Source organism: Equus przewalskii, chromosome 5 (assembly GCF_037783145.1).
Source record: "Equus przewalskii isolate Varuska chromosome 5, EquPr2, whole genome shotgun sequence".
NCBI lineage: Eukaryota > Metazoa > Chordata > Mammalia > Perissodactyla > Equidae > Equus > Equus przewalskii.
The window spans coordinates 18,717,396-18,740,924 of record NC_091835.1 but is presented as its reverse complement, the minus strand read 5'-3'; the positions used below and the strand labels follow the sequence as shown (position 1 = coordinate 18,740,924).

The 23,529-nt window shown below is 53.2% G+C and overlaps 1 protein-coding gene across 3 annotated transcripts; it reads left to right on the top strand.

Moving 5' to 3' along the window:
* Positions 1 to 9,429: 9,429 nt before the first annotated feature.
* On the top strand, positions 9,430 to 19,456 carry NMUR1 (neuromedin U receptor 1). 3 transcript variants are annotated; one of them, XM_070620146.1, is made up of 3 exons: positions 9,430 to 9,584; positions 12,524 to 13,412; positions 15,773 to 19,456. In XM_070620146.1, the coding sequence occupies exons 2-3, from the start codon at positions 12,563 to 12,565 to the stop codon at positions 16,153 to 16,155; spliced, it is 1,233 nt and encodes a 410-aa protein (XP_070476247.1). In that variant the 5' UTR covers positions 9,430 to 9,584; positions 12,524 to 12,562; the 3' UTR covers positions 16,156 to 19,456. The 3 variants fall into 3 exon arrangements, with proteins under 3 accessions (XP_070476247.1, XP_070476248.1, XP_070476249.1); XM_070620147.1 differs by having other exon boundaries at positions 9,430 to 9,781; XM_070620148.1 differs by lacking the exon at positions 9,430 to 9,584 and adding an exon at positions 10,479 to 10,714.
* The last annotated feature ends 4,073 nt before the right edge of the window (positions 19,457 to 23,529 follow it).

Here is a 23,529-nt window from a genome sequence, read left to right as displayed (position 1 = left end):
TTTTTTTTTTTCCCTTCTTCCTCTCCCCAAAGCCCCACAGTACCTAGTTGTATACTCTAGTCCTGAGTGCCTCTGGTTGTGCTATGTGGGACGCCACCTCAGGATGGCCTCATGAGTGGTGCCATGTCTGCACCCAGGATCCGAATGGGCGAAACCCCGGGCCGCTGAAGTGGAGGATGCAAACTTAGCCACTTGGCCACGGGGCTGGCCCCGTGTGATCCTATTTTCTAGAAACGATCACTGCTACCTGTTCAACATATGTTCTTCAACAATTTTCTGTGCACAAAAACCCACCCAGCGATTGACATGCCTGGGATCCAATCCTCCCTGTTGCTATGTTCCTTATAGGTTTCTCTTGGCAACACATCTTGCCTGGATGCCTTTCCAGGCCAGCATGTGTGGATCAGCCTCCATCTTTCATATGCACGCACAGCACTCCTTAGTATGCATGTCCCATCCTTTATTTTGCCCGTTCCCCGTTGATGGAGGTAGCAGGTGCCTTTGGGGTCCTGTGTCTCCTCCCCTTGGCCTGACTCTGATTCTAGCCACAGCTAGGGTGGAAGGGTCCCAACTCAGGCTCGTACCTTGTATCTCCTGCTTCTGCCCCAGGACCTTCTCGGACACACAGGAGCTCTTTGGACCTTGTACAAACACAGCCAGGGAGTGCTGGGAAGCTCATAGCCCTGGAGGAAGCCAGTTAGCAACCAATATGTGGTCCTTCAGCCAGATGGCTCTGGGAGGCATGCAGGCCACTCTGGTTTCAGGAGCTAAGATACGAAAAATTTAGGTTGTCTTCAATTTTTCATTATTACAAACAAGTCTATAACTAGTATCTTCTTACACTCATCTCTGTGTATTTGAGCTACTATTCTTTTCTATAAATTTCTGGAGGTAAAGTTGCAGGACCAAAGGGATAAACTTCTATATTTTCTTAGCTATTGCCAAACTTGTGCTCCAGAGGTGTTGTAATTTCCATCCACAGTGAGGGAGCCCGCTCCCCTCTGTCTGAAGGCTGGGTGAAGTGAGGAGGGTGGAGGGGTGGGGACAGCTCAGAGCAAGGCAGCAGAGTGGAGTGGCAAAGCGGGTGGTAGAAGATTGGTTACATACTAAGGGGGTCGGCCCAATAAGTAAATATACTGAAAATAACAGAAGGCACGTTTCTCACTCAAGGAGGCATGGAAAGGAATGAATACTGTGGTGCTGGATTGGAATTAAAGGTCCTGACGTCAGTTCATGTTTTTCAATATTTATAAACAGATATAAAAATAAATACTGACATGTGCATATATATGTGTGTGTGTTTATATATGTATATATTTATATGTTATACATACATCTATTCCCTAGTTCTGCTCACTGAGAGGGTCTGGGGACAGCAACACCCCAATAGAACTGAACATGCCTGGAACCCAGATCTTGGTCTCTAAATATCATTCTACACTAAAAGGGATCAGGGTTCCTTGGAAAATGGCTGATTCCAGGCTGACCCAGGGAAATACACGATGAGCCTGGAACATCTTATGGTACCAGAAAATATAGAAATATTCATCATGAGGACATATGAAAAGGATACAGGAGCTAGTTTGAAGGGGTCCCACTGGCCAAATCTGGGAGAATTTAAACATCAACATAGGGGCCGGCCCCCTGGCCAAATGGTTAAGTTCACGCGCTCCGCTTTGGTGGCCCAGGGTTTCACCGGTTCAAATCCTGGGCATGGACATGGCACCGCTCATTAAGCCACATTGAGGCGGCATCCCACATGCCACAACTAGAAGGACCCACAACTAAAATATACAACTATGTACTGGGGGGATTTGGGGAGGAAAATCAATAAAAAAAATAAAAATAAACATCAACATAAATAACAATAATGGATTATCATCTGTTAAATAAAATAAGAATAAAAGAAGAAATCCCATGGGTTTCAATCCTGATGGATATCAATAAATAGTGAAAGGAGAAAACTTTTCCTTACAGTATAATACCAGCTCATAAATGAAGGAACGATAGAATTAGAATCACCATTTGGCAACCATCACAGTAGTAATTAATTCCTCCAAGAGTCATAAATGGATGCTAAAGTTTATGCGTAGGAGTTTGATGAGAAATGGGATATTTACATAATCTCAAAGGACCTCCCCACAAAATACCTGTTAATCCCCAAAGGGAAAGTAGTAACTCTCCGGAGGAGAAACCTGGCAGATGCCACCTTAATCAAGGGACTAAAGTTACTGTCTCCAGTAGGGGGCCAAATCGAATCCGTGTGCTACCTCACAGGATGCAAAGAAAGGAACACATGCCCCTTTCTGTGATATTCCTGCCAAAAATGTGTAATCCTGGAATCTATCATAAGGAAACCTTAGACAAGCCATAATTGAGAGAAATCTTATGAAATAATTGACCTGTAATCTGAAAAAATGTCAAGGTCATGAAAGTCAAGGGAAGATTGAGGAACTGTTCCAAATTGGGACAACTGGCGGAACTTGAAAGGGTCTGAGGATTAGCCGGAAGTAATGCCTCACTACGCAGTTCCCGATGTTGACGGCTCGTCCTCGTCTGCAGGAAACACACACTCAGCACTCAGGGAGCCTGGGCGTCAGCTCACCAACGCACTCTCAAATGCCTCAGGAAAAAACGTTCTTTGTACTATTCTTGCGAAATTTTTCTAGAATGTGTTTTGTCGTTAAAAATGCTGCAGTCTAAGAATTATCTCATTTAATCCTCACAGCAACTGGCTAAGGATGGTTACTCCCACTTTTTGGATGAGAGAAGTGAGGCCCCCAGCTCACACGGCGGTTGGGGTGGAGGGGTTCCCCCAGGGCTGCGCTGTCCTTTTAGGTCATCCACTGAGGTGTGTGGGCCATCGCGAGCGGGGCTTTGCTGCGGGGAGCGGGTGGGAATGGTGCTCCCTCCTCTGAGAAGTAGGAAGGACGATGCCCTCCTCATAGGCTGAGCTGAACCAATACTGAAGCCTGTAAGTGCCCACAGAGCCGCACTGTTGGGGGTGGGGGTCCTGCCCCCACATCGGGGACATGATCTGGGCCCAGGCTCCTGGCTAGAGACCCCATGTGCCTCTGGCAGTTGGGACGTGCCTGTACTTGGCCTGGGCTGAGGTTGCCCATCCACCCAGGCCCCTGCACCAGCACCAGGATGGGGGACCATGGGGCAGGAGGCCAGCTGCCCGGCAATGGGCAGCGGGGAGGGCTATGTGTGGCCCTCGCCCTTCATTCTGGGCCTGGGCATCCCAAGTGAATGATAGGGGTGACACAGCAGAGGGAGTGACAGTCAGGGTGACAGAATGGCAGTGATATGGAGGAGGCTCGGGTGTAGTGGGGTGTGTGACCCGCTGGAGGTGCCGGTGAGCAGACGACTGTGTCCAGGTTTCCCCGAGCCAACCTTGGAAGGCTTCTGCCCAACTGGGTCTGACCCTAAGGATGGTCTGAAGAAAGGGCTGGGCCAGAGACAAGTCACCTGAATTAAACAAGGAACTGCCTTTTAAAATGAAAAAAAGGTGTATCTCCATATACAATTATTGTAAGGAGAAACAAACGTTGACTGTTGAAAAAATTTTTTTAACTGAAAACAAAAAGAATTACATCCCCTCTTTCCCACTTGGTCTACCTCCCAGAGGTAACCACTGTGATCTTCAGATGCAGCTGCCCCTCCAGCAGGGCTGCTGGGACCGAGCCCGCCGAGCTTCACTCCCCAGCCTGGGGCTGCGCGTTGACCACGGGCTGGCCGCTGGACAACTCCAACCCGTTCTCTTCTCATCAGCTCCATGAGGTGGATATGTGTCCCCATTCTACAGACGAGGAAGCCAAGATCGGAGGAGAGAAGGGACTTCCCAAGGTCGCAGGGCCTGTCCAGGCCCGAGTCCTTCCTCTTGCTCCAGCTGCCCTCCCTCGCCACACAGGAGGCCGTGCCCCCTTCCTGCTCAGAAGTGACCTCTGCTCAGGGAAAGAGCCAGGCCTGGAGCAGGGTGGGAGGGCCGGGGTCCTCTTGGGTCCTTTGGGGCCCTGCGAGATTGGGATCCCGTCCTGCGGCAGGGGTTTGCCCTACCCAGAGCAGTCCTGCCCTAATAAAGGCCTGCTCAGAGCAGCCACTCAGCCTGTCCTTGTTTACGGTCTCTCCACACAAACACACTTGAGAGCTTTCTGGAACATGAGCGGCCAGAAGGCCGGATCCTAGCGGGACCATCCGAGGGAAAACAAGACCTGCCCGGCGCCGAAATATGGATGGGCGCTGGCATCTTCGCTCTTCAGTTTCTCACTCCACACCCGCCTCCTCCCAGGGCATAGAGAGAGAAACCTCTAGGCTATTTTCTCTTGCTGCCTTGAAGAAAAACGTTAACAATCACTATCCTTATGTTCCAAAAATGCACCAAGCTTCTGACACATGCACCTATTCTTGCTTATTAGAAAAATAGTTATCAAGGCCCGGCTGAGTGCTTTCTGGATTGTCTGCATCCCTTATTTCATGTAACCCTCAGAATAACCTTGTGAAATAGGTACTGTTGTCATCCTATTTTACAGATGAGGAAACTGAGGCATAAAATGTGTGAGCGACATGCACCCCAACAGCCGAAGGACGAGGATAATAAAACTTACGTCCTTGGAGTCTCATCTCACAGCCACTCTGAGCCGCAACCGCACCAAGCTTTAACTAGGGAACCCTTGAATTTTTACCAAAAGTTCCAGAGCAAACTGGGTACCAGCACTGCTTCCTCGGGAAAGGCACTGGTGGGCTTGGCTTGTCCCCACAGAGTGGCTGCCCTTGGGCCAGAGGGTGCCAAGTGAGCCCATGGAAGGTGCCGCGCATGAGCAGTTCAGGGCCGTCAGGAAGAGCAGCCAGGCAGAGCAGAGAACTCAGGGCCCAGTGAGGGAAAGGCAACATGGGCTTTGGGAGAGCCAGGCCAGACATGTTTACAAAAATCCAGTCTCTAAGGGAGTAAATATGCATGTGGACTTTTTTTTTTAAGCCTAGACTCTCAATATTTGACCCTCTTTGGAAATGGAGAACCAGGGTCAGTTCTGTAGGGTAAAAGGGGGAAAGACAAACTTCGTTTCCAATCCCAGCTCCAGCAGATAGCAGCCGTGGGACCTGGGGCAAGTTACTTACCATCATGAGCTTGCCGCCTGCCTGTGTGTAAAGCCACTTTGTCCTAATCTCTGTCTCAAGGTGGCTGGGAGGAGTAACTGACATTCTCTACTTGAGAACAGGCTGCTTATAAGCACTCTTTTTTGAGTCCAAATGGACCAAGAAGCGTTTAAACATCCAGTTCCTGGAGGTGGTTCCCCTAACTGGAGTGTGAGTTGGGCCTTCCGAGTTTTAAAATCTGGAATCTCTCATCTTCCTCAAGGGTACGTGCTCTCTTAGGCATCTTTTCCAAAAAGGTTTTGTCAATCTTTCGAGCCTATTGGGACAAGGCACCGCTCCACCCGCCCTGCCGTGCTCTGCTGTGCCCACCTGAGCTGCCAGCCCCTCTCCTGGATGCTGATGCATTTGATGAGGCCCGGTAGGGACACGTGTGCTTTGTTCTGGCTGCTTGGCCGTCTGCCAGGGGCTGCAGATGACCCACATTCTCCACTCCAGAAGGCCTGAAGCGAGAGTGCCAGGGCAGGACCCAGCAGCCCGTGCCTCACTCACCCGAGGTAGGTGGCCCAGGCAAGTGCCTCGAAGAAGTCGGGGTGCGGTCCCAGGCTGGGGCCCCTGTCCAGGGGACACAGGGCCACACCACCAGCTCTTCTGATTGCAAGCATGGGCGGTCAGTGCAGCCACACAGCCTCTCCGGTCCTCCAGCTATCGGACGTTCTTCAGGAAATCCAGCCTTAATTAACCAAAGCCAGTCTTGATATTCGCAAACCAAGATCCTCAGCTGGCACGGGAGCCCACCATCGCTTACGACAAGAATTTCAGCGGTAGCGTCTCCTGGCACTCTGCCTTCAAGTCTCAGACTCCAGCCTTCTCTTACCCGGGCGCACACTGATGCCTGACCCTCCCTCACGAGCTCTCGGGCCCCCGTGTTCCATCCCTTTCCCCATGGCTGATGGTTGCTGGTTGATACGCCCAGCACTTTTTACTCACCTCGTGATCCAGTCCACATGCATGCACACTATTGTTTTCCTCCACTTTCAGATTGTGTAATTTTTCTCCAATTTCTTGTTATTTCCTTTGTAATCCTCAGCCTCTCTTTGCTGGCACTTTGAATGTTAACTGCTTTTGTATCTATTGGCTGTGGAAGCAGTCCGCCTTGGAATGGCAATAATTGGAAGAATTGTAAAACAGTAGTCAGACCAACTCAAAGTGACCTGCTTTCTATTATCACTATGTGCTGTGATTCTAAACAATGTCAGTGACAGGATGTTACTCCTGCCAGGCTCATGGCTCCCTCTGCATCCAGCCCTAGGTGTACCACTGCCTACTGGGAAGGTGGAATGGATACTCATGGAACACTTTGAAGCTAAGCCAGAACCGAAGTCTCTAGTATCAGAAGGTCATTATGTCTGCAACTGACTCACAAACAGTCCAGAAAAATTGCGCGCACGCACACACACACACAGAAAAGGATTCAACAAATGTAGTAGAATTTAAACATCTGGGGAATCAGGGCGAAGGGTGTATAGGAATTCTTTGTTCCATTCTTACAACTTTTCTGAGAGTCTGAAACTGTGCCAATATAAAGAGCTAAGACAAAAACGCTAAGGAGACCTGGCACACAGCCGTGGACTAAGTTCCAGAGTCCTCTGACAGCGGTTGCTGGCGGGACATCAGGGGCACGAGGTTTGCTTCTGAGCTAACCACGAGTATTCACAAGGGGGCAAGTCCCCAGAGGAACCTCTGATGCATCTGAGTGTGGTGTTAGCTGGGAAGGCGGTGTAGACAGGAGGGTGGCCTCTGTTGTCCTGGACAAGCAGGTGCCAGGAGCACCCTGTGGGCACTCAGTGGCAGCTGGCCCCACCCTGGGGCAGCATGAGGGACACACAGGCCCAGGACAAGAGAGACCCAGGCTTTTTCAGGCCCTCTCATTGTGTGACCCGAGCATGTCCTTCTTTTGGCCACAAGTGGAGGTCGGCGCCTGGAGCACCGGCAGGCCCCTGGGGAAGGAGGTGGCTGACTCTCTGTGTCCCAGGCCCTGCCTGAGAGTCTGGGATAGCTCAGACCTGGGGACAGAGAGTTAGTCCCAGGTGGTCCTCTCCATGGGCAGGAGAGGCAGGAGCGGGATCACTGGAGGTCTCCTCAGCTGCTGGTCCCCGACGCCCCACTGCCGGGCCAGGGCCTGTCTGACTGCGGCCAGGCTCTCCCCCAGTTTTCCTTCCTCCCACTGGGGCTCAGACCTGCCCTGGGTTGCTAGGGACCCGGCTCTTCCAAACCAGGCTGAGCAAATCTCTTCTGTCCTCCAGCTCCCACCCCAGCCCTGACATCTGCATCTTCCGGAGAAATCCAAGCAGAGTTATGGCCCCCATTTCTTGGTGTGTCAACCCTGAGCTAAGTATTTTAACTCACGGTATTTCGCTTAATCCCCACAGCATCCTGAGAGACAGGTGCTGTTCCTGCTGTCTCACAGACCAGGAAGCCGGGGTCTGGAGTGCAGTCACTTGCCTAAGGCCACACAGCCAGCTCGCTGGCAGTACGAGCAAGGATGCTCATCCACGCCTCGCTGTCTCCGAAGCCCATAACTGCCACGTCCCCTGTGTCCCCTGCCTTCTTTACCACCTCTCTTCCCGGGAGTGGGTCTGCTTCTGTGAGCAGAGCCAGGCCTGGGGGCTCGGGGAGCGCGGTTAGCCACACGCCTTACCAAGGTGTGATCCCAGCCTCCGCACTGGTGACCCACCACCCTGAGGGGCTCAGAGCTCTCCTCTCTTTCCTGGCCGTGGCCTGGCCCAGGCCCTGCCGAGCAGTGCCAGGTGGAGAAGTCTGCGACTTGGGGAAGTGCCCACGTAAGCAGGTGACTCTCCCCCTCTGGATGTTGCTGTTCTCAGTTCTTTGTGTGAAACTGATTACTGGTAGGTCCTGGGCTGTCCCCATTGCTCTGGCTGCAGAACAGCTCCTCCTTCCCATCCAATGCCTCGGTGTCCCCAAGGTCATCTCATCCTCCTTGTCTTGGCTCTGAAGGCAGTAGAGCAGGATGGGGGTGGGGGTTTCTGGGTGAATGGTGGTTGTACCAGGAGCTGCTGAGGAGGTTCTGGTGTAGACCTGCTTGGGGAGCTGCCCGTCTGTGGCTCTCAGGAGTCGGCCGGCTGAGGAGGGGTTATGGGGCCGGTCACACACCTCAGGCTGTGAGCCCTGCACAACCTCCAGAACCTGGGAGGCAACCCAACTGGCCCCCAGAGGTCCTGGAGGTCCTCCCTTGGCAGATTTGCTGTCCATCAGAGTTGGGCCCTGAGCGCCATGATCTGGGTGGAGGCCCACCAGCCAAGCTCAGGAGATTGAGGTATCCACCCAGAAATCCTGGGATGGACGTGGCCCTGGGGAAACCATCTCAGGACAGAGTAGGGGGGCAGCAGGACGCCATCAGGCCAGGATGTGCAACCATGGTGGTCTCGAGCTCAGGCCCAGGGGCCAGGCCACCCAGGGCCTTCTGGACAGTGCTACAGCCATGATGACCACCAGGCCTCTCCTTTTGGGGGGCTACCCTTTCAGCCTGTTAATGCTGTGAAGGATGCAGCCCACCGTAGGAATTCCTGACTGGTGGTGGGAGCTGTTCTGCCCTGTAAGGCAGGGGTGGTCTTTCTCTATCTTTTCCCGTGCTCTGAGCATCTCCCAAAGGTCCACAGTTGGTTTCAGGCCGCTTAGAGTGTGTGCAAAGTAGTCAGAGTTGTGTGTGTGAGTGTGTGAGCATGTCCAGTGATGGTAACAGGGGTCCACAATGCTCATCACACGCTAAGTGCTGTTTCCCAGCCATCCTGCCTGCCCTTCATTGCTCATCTGATACGATAGCAGCCTCGATCCTGAAGGCTCCACGGGGTCTTGCATCTGGGGCTGAGTGGTTAACTCTCTGGGACACCTGAGAATCCTTTCCCCCAAGGACTTAGGGACCTCTGCGCCTGTACTGCCTACAATCTCCCTGTGCCCAGGACTGTGTTTATGTGGGCAGCTCCTGGGGAGGTGGCCTGGTGGAGGCGGGGACCATCTGCCCCAGGCTGCCTGCAACTTCCCTGTGCCTGGGGCTGTGTTTACGTGTGCAGTTCCTGGGAAGGTCGGACTGGTGGAGGCTCCCAGAGGGTCTGACTTCCAGTCCTCAAGGCCAGACTGTGACTCCTGGGGAGGGGTGGGGGCTGGGAAAGTCTGGGGGAAGAGGGTTGCGTCTCCAGTTGTCATTAAATGGAGACAGTCCCACCCGACTTTCTTGCTGCTGGCCTTGTGCCTCATGGCCCTCTTACAACAGCGGCAACAACGGTTAGCACATTCTACAGGAAGGGGAACCAAGGCACAGAGGGGCTGAGTCTCCCCACACAGCTCCACAGCAGGCTTCCTGGGTCCTGGGGCTCTTTGGAGGGCGTTTGTCAAAAACGAGGATTTCTGGACCTGGCTGAGACTAACTGAATCGACCCTGGGAGGAGGCCCAGGAGCCAGCAGTTTAGCCTGTGAGATCCCTGTTTCCAGGCTCCGTAGCAAGTTCCTGATGAAATAACTTCCCGAAGGAGCTGGGTGGAGGGGCGGGGTGGAGCAGGGCAGGCCTCCCTGCTGGGGTCTACGTGAGGACAGTTTGGGGAGCAGGAGGAGGCTGGGATCCCAGCATCCGGGGCTCTTTCCTCCCTCCCCGTGGACACCCTACAGGAGGGTGAGAGGGGCAGGGGGGCCATCTGAATGGGTGTGGGGGGGGGGTATTTGGAAGTGAGAGAATACAGTGAGAGGGCACTAGGAAAGCAAGTGGTAGGTAGGGATGTCCACCCCGACACTAGACTTTGGGGTGTTCTTTTTCAGAAGGAAGCGGGGGTAGGGGGTGGGCCTTCAGAAGGTTTTCCAGCAGAGGAGCCATGGTGTTGGGGGCTCAGGAGATGACTGGGCTGTGGGAGGACGGACTGGAGGCTCCTGGGCAGTCCTGGGAGGGGAGGAGGACCTGGACTCAGGGGCTGGAGGATGGAAGCGGGGACAGATTTACTGCTGTCCTGGGGCTTGGGAGGAGGAAGGGGAAGTGTCCCCTTGTGAAGCCTAGGAGGGGCGATGAGACCCTTTGGGGCACGTTGACTCAGAGGGGCTGGCCGGCTGGCCTTTGGAGGTGTGTCTGAAATGTGGGGCAGGAGATGGGGGCTGGAGGGACACCGTGATAAGGAGTTATGCCAAAAGTCAGCACGCTGGAGGGCAGCATGTGAGACCCAGGACACTCAGACTCTCTCTGAAGCTCAGTTTGCTCATCTGTAAAATGGGTTGTTGGGAGGGTTCTGGGGGGTAAAGGCGCTCCTGGAAGCGCCCCGTGAAACGCGTGGAAACACAACCGCTCTGCTTTGGGTGGGTGAGGGGGCGCAGATGAGCGTGTCTGGGTCCCGCGGCCGCGCGGGCTGCGGGGGCGGCCCTGCCCCCTGGTGGCAGTCCGGGCCAGGGCGCCGGGGCCCCCGACAGGCGGGGCGACGGGGCTGCTCGGGCCGGACGTCCTCGGTCCGCCAGTCCGCTCGCTCCTGGCGCGCGTCTGTCAATCGGTCGGTCCAAGGACGCCTGCCCCGTGCTCGGCGCGTGGGCTGCCGGCTTCGGGGTGTTGCGGGCGGCGGACGGCATGGTAGGTGAGCCGAACGCCGGCCGGACGCGGCGCGGCAAGGCGGGAGGAGCGCGTGGCCAGGGGTTCCCCGGGGCGGCGGAGATCGGAGGGCCCCGCCGGGACGCCCCCTCCCCGGGGGGCTCGCAGCCTCCAGGGTTATTTGTCTTATTGTGGGCCACGCGCGCCACGGGGCTGGAGGCTCCGGGGCGGCGACCCTTCCTGGGGGCGTCCGGCGCCTCCCGAGCGGGCGCCCGCGCGGTCCCAGCTCATCCCCGCGGTTCCCCGCTGCGCCCCCGCCTTGGCGGGGTGGGGAGTGCGGGTGCGGCGGGGACCGGAGGGAAGTTTGAAGGGATGAAAGAGCGCCTGGATCCCAAGATGCGGGCATGAGGTGCGAGAGAGGCAGGGAGGCTGGGGGAGGCTTCTGCCAGAGGCGGAAGGTGAGGAGGAAGATGCTCGGGACTAAGAATACTTGGGGTCTGGGAGAGCGAAGGACCTGGAAGAGAAAGTTGAATGATACGTGGGCGACGCGAGGGCCCAAGCTCCGATCTGAGGAGAGGAAATGAAGCTGAAGGAACAGGGAGAGGGTCCAGGACCCGAGCCTGAAAATGCGCGGTCGCTCCGAGAGGAGGGTTGGTGGTGGGCTGGGGAACAAGCTCAGGAGGGCATCAGGGCTGCTGGCTTAGGGCAGCTCCTGGCCTGTCACGCCGACCCACATGCCCAGCCGAATCCCTTTCAGCCTCTGCCCCATCTCTCCTGGACTCGCCTCCCTTTCCCTGTGGGAAGTAGGATCGTGTCACCGTGCATTGAAATGGAGCACCTAAAATGAACCAGACACACTCCTGAGAACTTTATATGTATTTCCTCCTTTAATCCTCACAGAAACCACGAGGTTAGGCTCTATCGACATCCCCATTTGGGATCCTTCATCCTCCCAGATGAGGAGACTGTGGCACAGTGAGGGGAGGTCACAGAAGAGGGCGGCAGAGCTGGCATTTGACCCCAGGCTAGTCTGTTTAGCTCCATGGCCTGGTTTCTTGACCAATATGTTTGGTGGACTGACAAAGAGATGGGGAGCCCGAGAGAGGACAGGGAACCCCAGAACTGGCGGTGTCAAGGGTGTCAAATATTTCAGCTTTGACCAGTTCTAGTGATAGAAAGCAGAAACAAGAACCAACTTTTGCATCAGCATTATAGTTTTTGGCCATTTCATACGCTCACTGGATCCCCACCGTGACCCAGTCCTCACAGTGGGGTGACAGATAATCAGGCCCTTCTGTGTGTCAGGCAGGCCCTGTGTTAATACCTTTCGCGGATTAAATTCCTTCGATCCTTGTTATATGGAAATAGCCACAGAAAGGTTACCATGCAAATGGTCACACAGCCTGGAATCCAGGAGGCTGGATTTGAATCCAGGCAGTTGCTTCCAGAGCTCTTGCTCCTAAAGACCATGTGACACTGTGCATTGTGCCCATTTATGGATGCTCAAACTGAGCGCTTCTCCCAAAGTCCATGGCTTGAAAGGGAGAGACACAAGGGGAGACTACTGATGGCAAAACCCATGCTTGAGAGGGGTCCTCATTTATTCGAAGCCTTCAATAGCCCGTGAAATTTAAAACTGAAGTTCCACTTTTTATCATTTTTAAGATGTACATTTTTACATCTCTGAAGTTGTAACGCATCTTACAATGGATGACCGAGTTTTTTCTTTCTCAGAGGTACATAAAATAACGGTCCTCCTAATGTCAATGGCACTTTTGGTTTGATGAATGACAACGGAGCCAGGGTTCCCCGAGTGACTTTTCTGGGTGTCTCTCTCTCTCTGTTCCACAGGCTCCCCTCTGCCTCAATTGCTCCATCCTCCCTGGAGACATGTCCCCGGGGCGTTCAAGGATCCCCATGCTCTGCAACAGCAGTAGGGCCGGGAGGCTCTTTGACCCCAAAGATTTGAACCTGACTGATGAGGAGCTGAAACTCAAATACCTGGGACCCCAGCAGACGGAGCTGTTCACGCCCATCTGTGTCACGTACCTGCTGATCTTTGTGGTGGGCGCTGTGGGCAACGGGCTGACCTGCTTGGTCATCCTGCGCCACAAGGCCATGCACACGCCCACCAACTACTACCTCTTCAGCCTAGCCGTGTCGGACCTGCTGGTGCTGCTGCTGGGCTTGCCGCTGGAGCTCTATGAGATGTGGTCTAACTACCCCTTCCTGCTGGGCGCCAGCGGCTGCTACTTCCGCACGCTGCTCTTCGAGACAGTCTGCCTGGCCTCTGTGCTCAATGTCACGGCCCTGAGTGTGGAGCGCTATGTAGCTGTGGTGCACCCGCTGCGGGCCAGGTCCGTGGTGACTCGGACCCGTGCGCGCCGTGTGCTCGGGGTCATCTGGGGCCTCGCCGTGCTCTGCTCTCTGCCCAACACCAGCCTGCATGGCATCCAGCAGCTGGACGTGCCCTGCCGGGGCATAGTACCCGGCTCGGCCATGTGCACCCTGGTCCGCCCACGGGCCCTCTACAACCTGGTGGTGCAGACCACGACTCTGTTCTTCTTCTGCCTGCCCATGACCACCATCAGTGTGCTCTACCTGCTCATCGGGCTGCGGCTGCGGCGTGAGAGGCTGCTACTGCTCAGGCAGGAGGCCAGGGGCAGGGCCAGGGCCAGTGACACCTGCAGGCTCCAGCGACTGCAGGATAGGGGTCGGACGCAGGTGACGAAGATGCTGTGTAAGTGTTGCTGCTGGGAAGAGGGGCTGAGCCGGGCACTAGATATGAGACTGGGGTTTCCAGGACCTGCGGGAAGGGGCTGAGTGTCTGGGTTTACGATGGAGGCTGAGGGTGAGGTTTGGAGCAACCCTCTGCCCCTGTGTGTGTGTATATGTGTATATGTGTGTGCGTGCATGCGGGCAGACTTTTTTTAGATGACCCTGAGAGAAACTCACGCCAAAGATAAATGTTAACAGCTCGTGGCAGGATCTGCTACCCAATTTTTTTTTTAAAGATTTTATTTTTTTCTCCCCAAAGCCCCCCAGTACATAGTTGTATATTCTTCGTTGTGGGTCCTTCTAGTTGTGGCATGTGGGACGCTGCCTCAGCACGGTTTGAAGAGCAGTGCCATGTCCGCGCCCAGGATTTGAGCCAACGAAACACTGGGCTGCTTGCAGCGGAGCGCGCGAACTTAACCACTTGGCCATGGGGCCAGCCCCTCTGCTACCCAATTTGCGGAGCCCAGTACAAAAGGAAAATTCGGGGTCTCTTGTTCAAAAATTGCTAAGAATGTTGAGACATCAATAGTCGAGCTTTAAACCAAGCCCAGAGCCCTTCTAAGCTTGGGCCCCTGTGCAAACGCACAGGTGGCACACCCATGAGGCCAGCCCTGGTTCACGGAACCAAACCACAGATTGGTCAGGGGCATGTGGCTGGGCTCCAGGGTGACAGAGCTGTTCGTGGAAACTGGACCCTCCGGGTCTTCCATCTTTTCTCCTAAACCTGTCTTGGCTCTGTCCTTCCCTACAGCAGCCTGGAGGCATGGCCACAGAATTCCCTTCCTTTAGTGGCTACTGAGAAGTCTCAGGGCAGGATTTTGACTAATGGGTTTAGGGTATGGCCCGCCCCTGGGCCGGAGGGGCAGGAACCACATGGTGGAATCTGGGGAGAGCAAGGCTCCCGAAAGAAGAGGAAGCGGTGTTGGAGAGGCAAGATGGTGAATTTCTTCCATCCATGTCTGTGGTTCCCTGGGGACCACAGGAGTGACCGTGGTCTAAAGGAGGCTCAGCAGGAGGCGTGCTTGTGAGGGTCAGTGCGCAGAGCCCAGGAGAATCAGGGCAGGGGTGCAGACTGGGGCCACCCAGGGCATGCCCAGCTGGGTTGAGGCTCTGGATCCTACTGTGGCCTAGGCCTGGCTCTTTTCCAAAAACAGTGGCCCTGGGGAAGCAAAACAAACTGATACGAAGCCAGTCATTGACCTCCTCCCCATCCTGCCCCACCTCAGCAGGGCCTGAATCAGGCAGGTGGAGTGAGCCAGGGCAGGAAGCGCTGGTGGGGCCTTGGTCAAAGCCATGGGCTTATAGCCGGCTATCTGGGCACTGGCCCATTCCCAGAGAGAAACGCACTTCTCTTGCCCCCCAGGAACAGTGCCCCAGAGTGTGGGGTGATTTGTGCAGCCCCCTAAGATGGGGCTGACCCCAGAGGTCTGGGCTTTCCTCCCAGCTCTGCACTGTGAAGCCTGCTCTACAGACCAAATGGCCATCCCCGCCCTGCCCCTGCCTCCTACTCCCCTGCCCCACAGGGCTGGGTCTGCTCAGCTGGGGCGGCTCTGCCCCGGGAAGGTGGGTGTTTCCTAAGCCTGCCTTGCTTGCTGGCCTGGGGCTCTGGCTTTCTTCTCTCCCTCCCACCGGCCCCATCTTCACCTTCTGAGGGCCGACTGTGCACCAGGCTCTGTGGTGGGGACATTGCAAGTGACATCCTGATTGAAATCCAGGATTATGAGGAAAACCACCCTGGGGTGTGACGAGGAAGACACTGCAGGGGAAAGATCATAAGTCAGAGAAGCAAACACGAGAAACAAGACACAAAGATCCAGGCAGGCCTGGTGGCCGAGACCCAAGAAGGGCGTGGCTGGGGGAAGCTCTGGGGAAAGAGTGAGGGCTTGGCCAGCCTGGCCTGCCTTTGGCTGAGGGGTGCAGGGGCTCAAGTAAAGCATCAGCGGGCATGAGCCCCGAGTGGGCTCCCAGAGCGGGCCTTAGCCCCATAGTCTGTCAGGCTGGGGCTCAGCATCCACAGCTCAGTCATCCAGTCCCAAGTTCCATGATGAGAGAACCGGACTGGGCCAGCTTGGCTCAGGCGTCTGCACCTGGTGCAGTCGGCTGTGGCTGGAGCAGGGCACACGCCCACTGCCGTGTCCATGACAGTGGTGAGAGCAGCCTCGGCAAACAGGCGCAGCCAGGGCAGACAAACTTCCAGAAACTTCCACATGGACAATGGGCATGGGTGGTCTGTGGGACAGGAGAGGAGGTGACAGTGAAGCCCCGGGAAGGCGGTTGAGAGGGCCCCGGTGGGAACCCAAGTCTCCCTCTCTGTCCCCGCAGTTGTGCTGGTCGTGGTGTTTGGGATCTGCTGGGCGCCGTTCCACATCGACCGCCTCATGTGGAGCTTCGTGTCCCACTGGACCGAGAGCCTGCACCTGGCCTTCCAGTACGTGCACGTCATCTCCGGCGTCTTCTTCTACCTCAGCTCCGCCGCCAACCCCGTGCTCTATAGCCTCATGTCCAGCCGCTTCCGGGACACCTTCCAGGAAGCCCTGTGCTTGGGGACTGGGTGCCACGGCCACAGATCCCACTGCAGCTCCCACAGCCTCAGCAGGGTGACCACGGGCAGCACCCTGTGTGACATGGGCTCCCTGGGCGGCAGGACCTACCCTCTGGCTGAGAACGGTGACCCAGAGGGACAGCAGGAGACTGGCCCCTCCTGAGTGGAGCCTCAAAGCAGTGTCCCCCAGGGGGGACCAGAGGGCCACTCGCAGCTTTGAGAGCCACACTCGTCCTCCTCTGCGGGGGTGTCTTCATGACCTGTCCCCCTTTGTACCCCGTCCCACTTCAGCCTAGAAACTCTGACCAGCCCCTCAGTGACCCCTGCCCCCACCCACGCATTGGAAGGGATATAAAGTTGCTGTCTGCCCTCCAGAGCCCCAGGCCCTGGCTCCAGTCCTTCCCCGGCAGGAATAGCGCGGTTGGTTAATGGGCACAGCCGGCCTCCATCTGGGACTCCCCGACCCCACCCCCACTTTCTGAAACGTTTCCATGGGCCTCTACTCTTCCCTCCCATTTCTTGTTGAGCTTCTGCAGGGTCTGGCCCATTCTGTCCCTCTCTAGCTCTTGGCCTGCACCTGGGACCCTCCTCCCACCTGACCCCTCCCTGCCCCCCAGTCGGCTCATTCTGCTCTGGGGTCTCCTCCGTCTGGTGGCACTGCTGGGCGGCGGGGGTGCCAGGGATCCAGGGGACCTGGTTCCAGTCTCAGCCCGGCTGCCACCACCTTGCTGCGTGGCATCAAGCAAATGGCCTCACTTTGCAGGCCTTGGTCCCCTGTTTGCAAAATGAAAGGGACCCTCACCTTCTAAGCGTCACGCTTTGGCACTTTGGCTGTGGTTTGCTGTGCGTGCATAAGTCACTGCTTGTAACGAACACAGCTGATCCCCTCAGATTAACAAGGCGGAAATTACTCTCTACTTCCTCGTCACCCCCACCCCTACCTCTCCCCTGACCTCCACGTGCACCCCCAGCCCCAGCCACTCAGGACATGTGCTTTGCTCCTCCTAGAACAGCTGTGAGCAGGACCCCTGCCTGCCTCTGTCCCACGGCAAGGAGAGTCCCTGTGAGGACAGTTCTGCTTGGGGCTCAGGGAGGTGACAAGAGGGACAGGACAAGTAAGTCCAGAAGAGAAGTCCCATCCCGAATCTGCATGGGCCAACTTGGTGTTCATCGGGAGGCAGTCAGTGGCTGGAACTTGTCCCTGCACGCTGTCCTCCTGAGAGGAGACTGCAGTGGCAGGAACCCTGGCCTACCCGACGAGGAGCTGCAGTGCCCGGGCCGAAGCAGGCAGCATGCTACGGGGGCCACTGGTCCCACTTCTCCCTGAGACCCGCTACCCCAGACCCCAGCTTCCCTGCCTGGAAGGTGGAGGAGATTGTACAGGCTTGCACGTAGCGTCCTGGAGTTTTTGAAGTTCAGTTATAAAATTAACAAATGCTCATTGTAGATAATTTGGAAAGTGCAAATAGGCAAAAATGAAAACAATTTTAAGTAATGAAAAACCACCCTTGTCAGGGACCTGGGGGGAGGGGGAAATGGAGAGTTGTTTAACGGGGACAGAGTTTCAGTTTTGCAACATGAAAAAGTTTGGAGATTGGTTGCACAGCAGTGTGAATGTGGTTAAACAATATTGAACTGTACACTTAAATGGTTAAGATGGTGAAGTTTAAGTTATGTGTATTTTACCACAATATTTTTTAAAGAAAGGACTAAATCTAAAGGAAAAGAAAAAAAAAGCCACGGGTAACTTTCTTCTCCAGAAGTAAGCATTATATATAAGATAGGAGGGGGGAATGGGATTCTTCGGAGAAAGGAACTTGCGAGAAAAGACTGTGCAGAGCTGTGATGCCCAATGTCGCCTCTGAAATGAGCTCCCAGGGGGCCTTGGGGTGGCGTGTGGGGAGCAGCCAGACCCCAAAGTTCAGGCTGGAGCCTGCAGTTGTTCCCAAAGACTAACTGTGGACTCCCAGGGGCCTCTCTTAAGTGACAGTCAGAGATGACTTATGCTTCTAAGGAACTTTGGTCAGCGTGTATTTATAAAGGGCCTACTATGTGCGCTGGGCAGACGGGGGAAGGTGGGGCAGTTCTGGGCTGCCCCTTGAGAAAAAGGGATGGAGGTGGAAAGGCCAGCCAGCAGGATCCCACCCTCTCTAGGAAGCAGCATCCCCTGCAGCTTGCTCTTCCACAGTGGTCGGGGTGGGGACAGAATTCTCCTGAGTGCCCAGTGCCACTCCCAGGCCAGGAGTCCTCAACTCATTTTAAGTGTCTGGCTCATCTGGGACACAAGTCACCCACATCCCTCCTCCTCCTGTGTTCAAGGGTGGGACCCTCTCCACTTCCCGTCTGCTCCACTCCTGCTGTTATCCCGGGCGACGTCAAAGTCCACGTGGATGGCCCACTGCTGCCCTGGTATCAGCTCCTGATCTTTCCTGCAGCTCTGAGACCTCTCCTCCATGCTGGCCTCTTGGCCCCTTGGTCACACCCTCACTCCCAGGACCTCCAGGAGTTTTTCCATCTCTGGGAGTGTGAACTCTTGATCATGACCGCCTCCTTCTTGCTCTCTTACTCTGTTGTCCCCATGATAGATTGAGTCTTCAACCTCATCCAGCCTTCCTGCTTCTCCACTGCTCTGCTTTCTCCCAGTCCATCAGCTTCCTCTGACCTTCACCTCCTTTCTGATGGGTCCTGGACCCCACGGTCACCACACACGACCCGCTCTGCCAGTATTTCCGAGGGCCAAGGTGAACGCACTGGCATCACCCTCTCCTTCTCAGAAAAAAGTTTATTTTCTTTTGGAATTCAAAGTCCAGGATTAGTCTCCTAACAAACAAAGCTGCATTTGCCCACCCTTCCATCTGCTCGGGCACTGTAGAGTACGCAGCTCTTCACAGCGGTTCTTACATAGTCAGATGGTATTTCCAAATCGATTCTGACTTCCGGGAGCCCATTTCATTTTGTACACTTTTCAGAGTCTCCTCCCTTCCCCATTCTTGTCTTCTAATGGATCCACCAAGTTTTCTTTGTCCCAAGTTTTCCTTGTAGAGGGGAGTTGCCTTTTGGGGGGCTCCCTAGCATTTGAACTCCTCTCCATTGGGTGTGTGTGAATCTTGGTGGGAGACCAAGCTGGGGCTCCCACTAAATAAGCTGAAAGTGCTCCCGACCCTCTCCACCACTGATGACACAGTGACAAGTGGCAAGTCACTGATGACATGACTTGCACTCAGCCAGCGGGATGACCTGACTTGGGACTCCTATCAGGAGCAAGTGATACTGAGACCCACGACAGCGGGGGCAGCCGTGTCCAGGGCAGCGGTGCTAACAGCAGCATCTTGTGCAGGCTGCTCTGGGGTTCCTGCTGCCCAGCCTCCCTTGGTTTCTTCCCATTTTCTCTGCCAGTTTTTCTAGCTTTCCTGTTAATGTTCTGAGCTACAGAGAGCCTTTCAATAAATTCCTTTTCTGCTTGAGTTGGTTTGCTGTTGTCTGCACCCAAGAACCTTAACAGATCTATCCATCGCTGGTTTGAAGGTTACACATTCTATTTGTTCTACTTGTGGTTATCTTTACACGTTTCTAACATAAGCAGATAGTATCACTGATGTTTTTAAAACCTAAACTACAGTCTGTAATACTTAATCATCACTCTCAGTCTCTCTCACTCTTTTTTTTTTTCTGTTTGAGGAAGATTAGCCCTGAGCTAACTGCTGCCAGTCCTCCTCTTTTTGCTGAGGAAGCCTGGCCCTGAGCTAACATCCGTGCCCATCCTCCTCTACTTTTTTAATATGTGGGACGCCTACCACAGCATGGTATGCCAAGCGGTGCCATGTCTGCACCCGGGATTCGAACTGGCGAACCACGGGCCGCCGAGAAGCGGAACGTGCGAACTTAACCGCTGCTCCACCAGGCTGGCCCCTCACTCTGTCTTTAAAACTATCTTTTTCTTTTTTAAGAGGTGAGACAAGGACAGATTTAAGGAATTTGAGTCTAGAAACATATTTACATTTTTCTAACAGTCTAAACCTCTTCAGCAAAAGAAAAGAACTTTAGTATGCTTCTACTGACAAAGCTGTCTCTGGAATCAGGCTGCCCTGGTTTGAATCCTGGCTCAGCTAGTAATTACCCTTAAAAGTCAGAATGGACTTAGGCCAAAGTCAGACTGGACTGAAAGGTATTGACATTTCTAAAGAAAGAATGCGCAACCTGCTTGCACACAAATAAGAGTCAGAGGCCAACGCTGACAGCAGCATCCATCTAAACAGTGTCTAGGTTCCTAAATCTACAAGGTTTGCTCTGAGGATAGTAGTTACTTTCCAAGGTAAACGTCCCTTTGTGTGGCCTCTATAAATGCAACACCCCAACCCCACCCTCTTTCAAGCTTCTGCACAGGGCAGGACAATTGAGAGTTTGTTTAGGAACAGAAGCCAAGTCCCAGGTGAGGGACAGGGGGATTCAGGGAAGGCTGTACCTGGCTGGGTAAGAGTGCCCTGGCTCAGAAGAGATGGCCACAGGCTGGGGCTAGACTGGAGGGCCTGGAAGCTGCTACCGCACGCTTTGGAACATCTACACGAGTACCTGGGATCTTTTAATCTAATATTCAAGTACCTTCATGAGCTCTAAGCAATGTGGGCATCATTCCCTCGGCTAAGAACTACTGAGCAGCACGTGCCAGGCACTGCACAAGGCTGGGAAGAGGGGCATACAAACATATTGGCATATAAGTGCTCTGACAGCTGGAACTCTGAGACACAGATGAGAGGCACCTGCCTCGGTGGAGGGAAGGCTTCCAGGAGGAGGTGATGCTGCTCAAGACTCAAAGTCCTGGGAGAAGGGCTCCAGTTGGCCTCTGAGCTTTGGGTGGGGGAGGGTGGAGCATCTTTAACAACAGTTCCACCAAAACTGAATCCAGGGGAGGAGGGGGGAGACCCTAAGGGAACACGGGCTGTCAGGAGGAGGAATGGACACTGGACAGGCCAAGTGCATTGCTCTCATTCCTCGGACTTCCCCGGGCTGCCCTTCCTGGAACTTGGATTTGGAACTGTCTCCCTGTCTGTCCGCCTCCATCAGACATGCATAGGCAGGATTTCTTTTATTTCTATATTAGTAAATCCAAAAAAAATGAAGTACACACAAGGAAAATAATTACTTCTATTCCCAACACCTACATTAACCACTGTTAACATTTTAGCAATTTGATTCCTATCATTTTCCCACACATACCCCCTCCCCCCATTAGTGAATAATAGATTGTTTTCAATCGTTTGCTTTATAAAACAACTGCCTGGAACCTCTGGTAGAAGGTCGATGGTTATAATGGATGGATGAAGCTGACAACACTCAAACTATCTGATCAATTTTAACATCGCTGAAAGTGGGACAACTAGACGTTAAGCGCCTCCTAGAGGAATTCAACAGAAGTACATGGCACCAACCATGAACCCTTTCTGCAAAAAAACGGGGCCTGAATCTCAGGGAGCCTCCAGACCAACTACCAGTTTACCCGCTGGCTGGTGGCACAGCAGTTAAGTGCGCACCTTCCACTTTGGTGGCCTGGGGTTCCTCGCCTGGATCCGAGGTGCGGACATACGTACTGCTTGTCAAGCCATGCTGTGGCAGGCGTCCCACATATAAAGTAGAGGAAGATGGGCATGGATGTTAGCGTAGCGCCAGTCTTCCTCAGTGAAAAAGAGGAGGATTGGCAGTGGATGTTAGCTTGGGGCCAGTCTTCCTCAGCAAAAAGAGGATTGGTGGCAGACGTTAGCTCAGGGCTAATCTTCCTCAAACAACAACAACAACAAAACCCAATTACCAGTTTATAAGAACCCCGAGGATGGAGGAATATGTTCAAGATACCCCAAAGGTATCAGCCAAATCCAGAATAAGGACAAATGACTTGGCTTTTTCAACAATAGTATTTAGGAGAGGTTCTCTATTATATCTTTAAAAAGATTTAAGACATGTCAACCAAATGTAATGTGGAAATTTTTGAATTCAAACAAACCAACAGTAGAAAGATATTTCTGAGACAGAAAACTGACCGCAGACTAGCTATGAGATGCTAATCAAGGCTCATATCCTATAGAGGTACATAACGAAGTGTTTACAGGTGCACTGATGGGGTGCCTAAGATTCACATTAAAATACTCAAGCAAAAAAAAAAAAAAAAAGGAAGAAAAAAAAGGAAGGGAAAAAGGGAAAAAAGTGGGGCAGGGAATAGTTGAAAAGAAAATGGCAAAAATATTGAAGTTTGAAAGCTGGGTGATGGGTAAAAGGGGATTCATTTTTTATTCTATTTGATGTATGTTTGAAAATGTCCACAATAAATTTATTTTTTAAGTATACAATAAAGATTCACATATTTATCTCTCCATCACTGTGACTGCTTCTCTAGGTTGGATACTTGTAAGCGGAATTCCTAAATGTAAGGAATGAGAATTTTAACTTTGGCAATTGCCAAATTTCTCTCCAGGTGTTTGTAATCAGCGAGTTCAGGACACACTACCCCAAAATATGGCATCTCGGCATACTGAATATTTTAAGCTAAAGGAATCTGAAAAACAGCAGGTGCAAGGACTTTCTGACCTTCAGAGACCCCCTCATGTGAGTGGTGCCCTTCCTACACCCGGCAGAAAGAAACATCCTTCTCTCTGAAGACAGGGACCCCGAGAGGGAATTTGAACGAACAGGCCTTGCTGTTTCCCCCAATTTACTACACTCAGCTCATACTCCTTTTCATCCTATCACATTTTTCCACAACTCTATACCATTCATCAAACCTAAGATAAAAACGCTCAGGTTTAACCACGTCTTTGGATCTTCATTTCCTTATGAAGGCTTCCATATCACATAAAATTTATATTAAATAAATTTGTACACTATTCTCATTTCTCCTTTGTTACAAGGCCCCCAACCCAGAACTTAAAGGGTAGAGGGAAGATACATACCCTCCCCCACAGTAACAATTTGCTTTTTCACCAATTTCCCCATAATCCCCAAACACTTGATTGATATTTTAATTTGTTAATGTGATGGAGAGAAAATGGTATCTTCTTGTTTTAAATTGTATTTCTCTGATGGTTGTATAGTCAAACATTTCTTCCTATCTTCATGTGCTACCTAAATGTCTTCTGAAAACTGCTTTTCACCTCCTTTGCCCATTTTTCTGTTTGTCTTTTTCTGATTTGTTATTCTCTCATATTCCGGTACTACATTTTTGTTATGTTACAAATATTTCTTCCCAATTTCTTCCTTATATGTAAAATTTGTTTACAGAGACTCTTGCATCCAGAAGTTTTTGTTTGTTTTTTTAAGATTTTATTTTTCCTTCTTCTCCCCAAAGCGCCCCCAGTACATAGCTGTATATTTTTAGTTGTGGGTCCTTCTAGTTGGTGCATGTGGGACGCCGCCTCAGTTGGTGCCATGTCCGCGCCCAGGACCGGAACCAGCAAAACCCTGGGCCGCCGAAGCAGAGTGCACGAACTTAACCACTCGGCCACGGGGCCAGCCCCGCATTGAGAAGTTTTAAATTGTAATGTGGTCAATT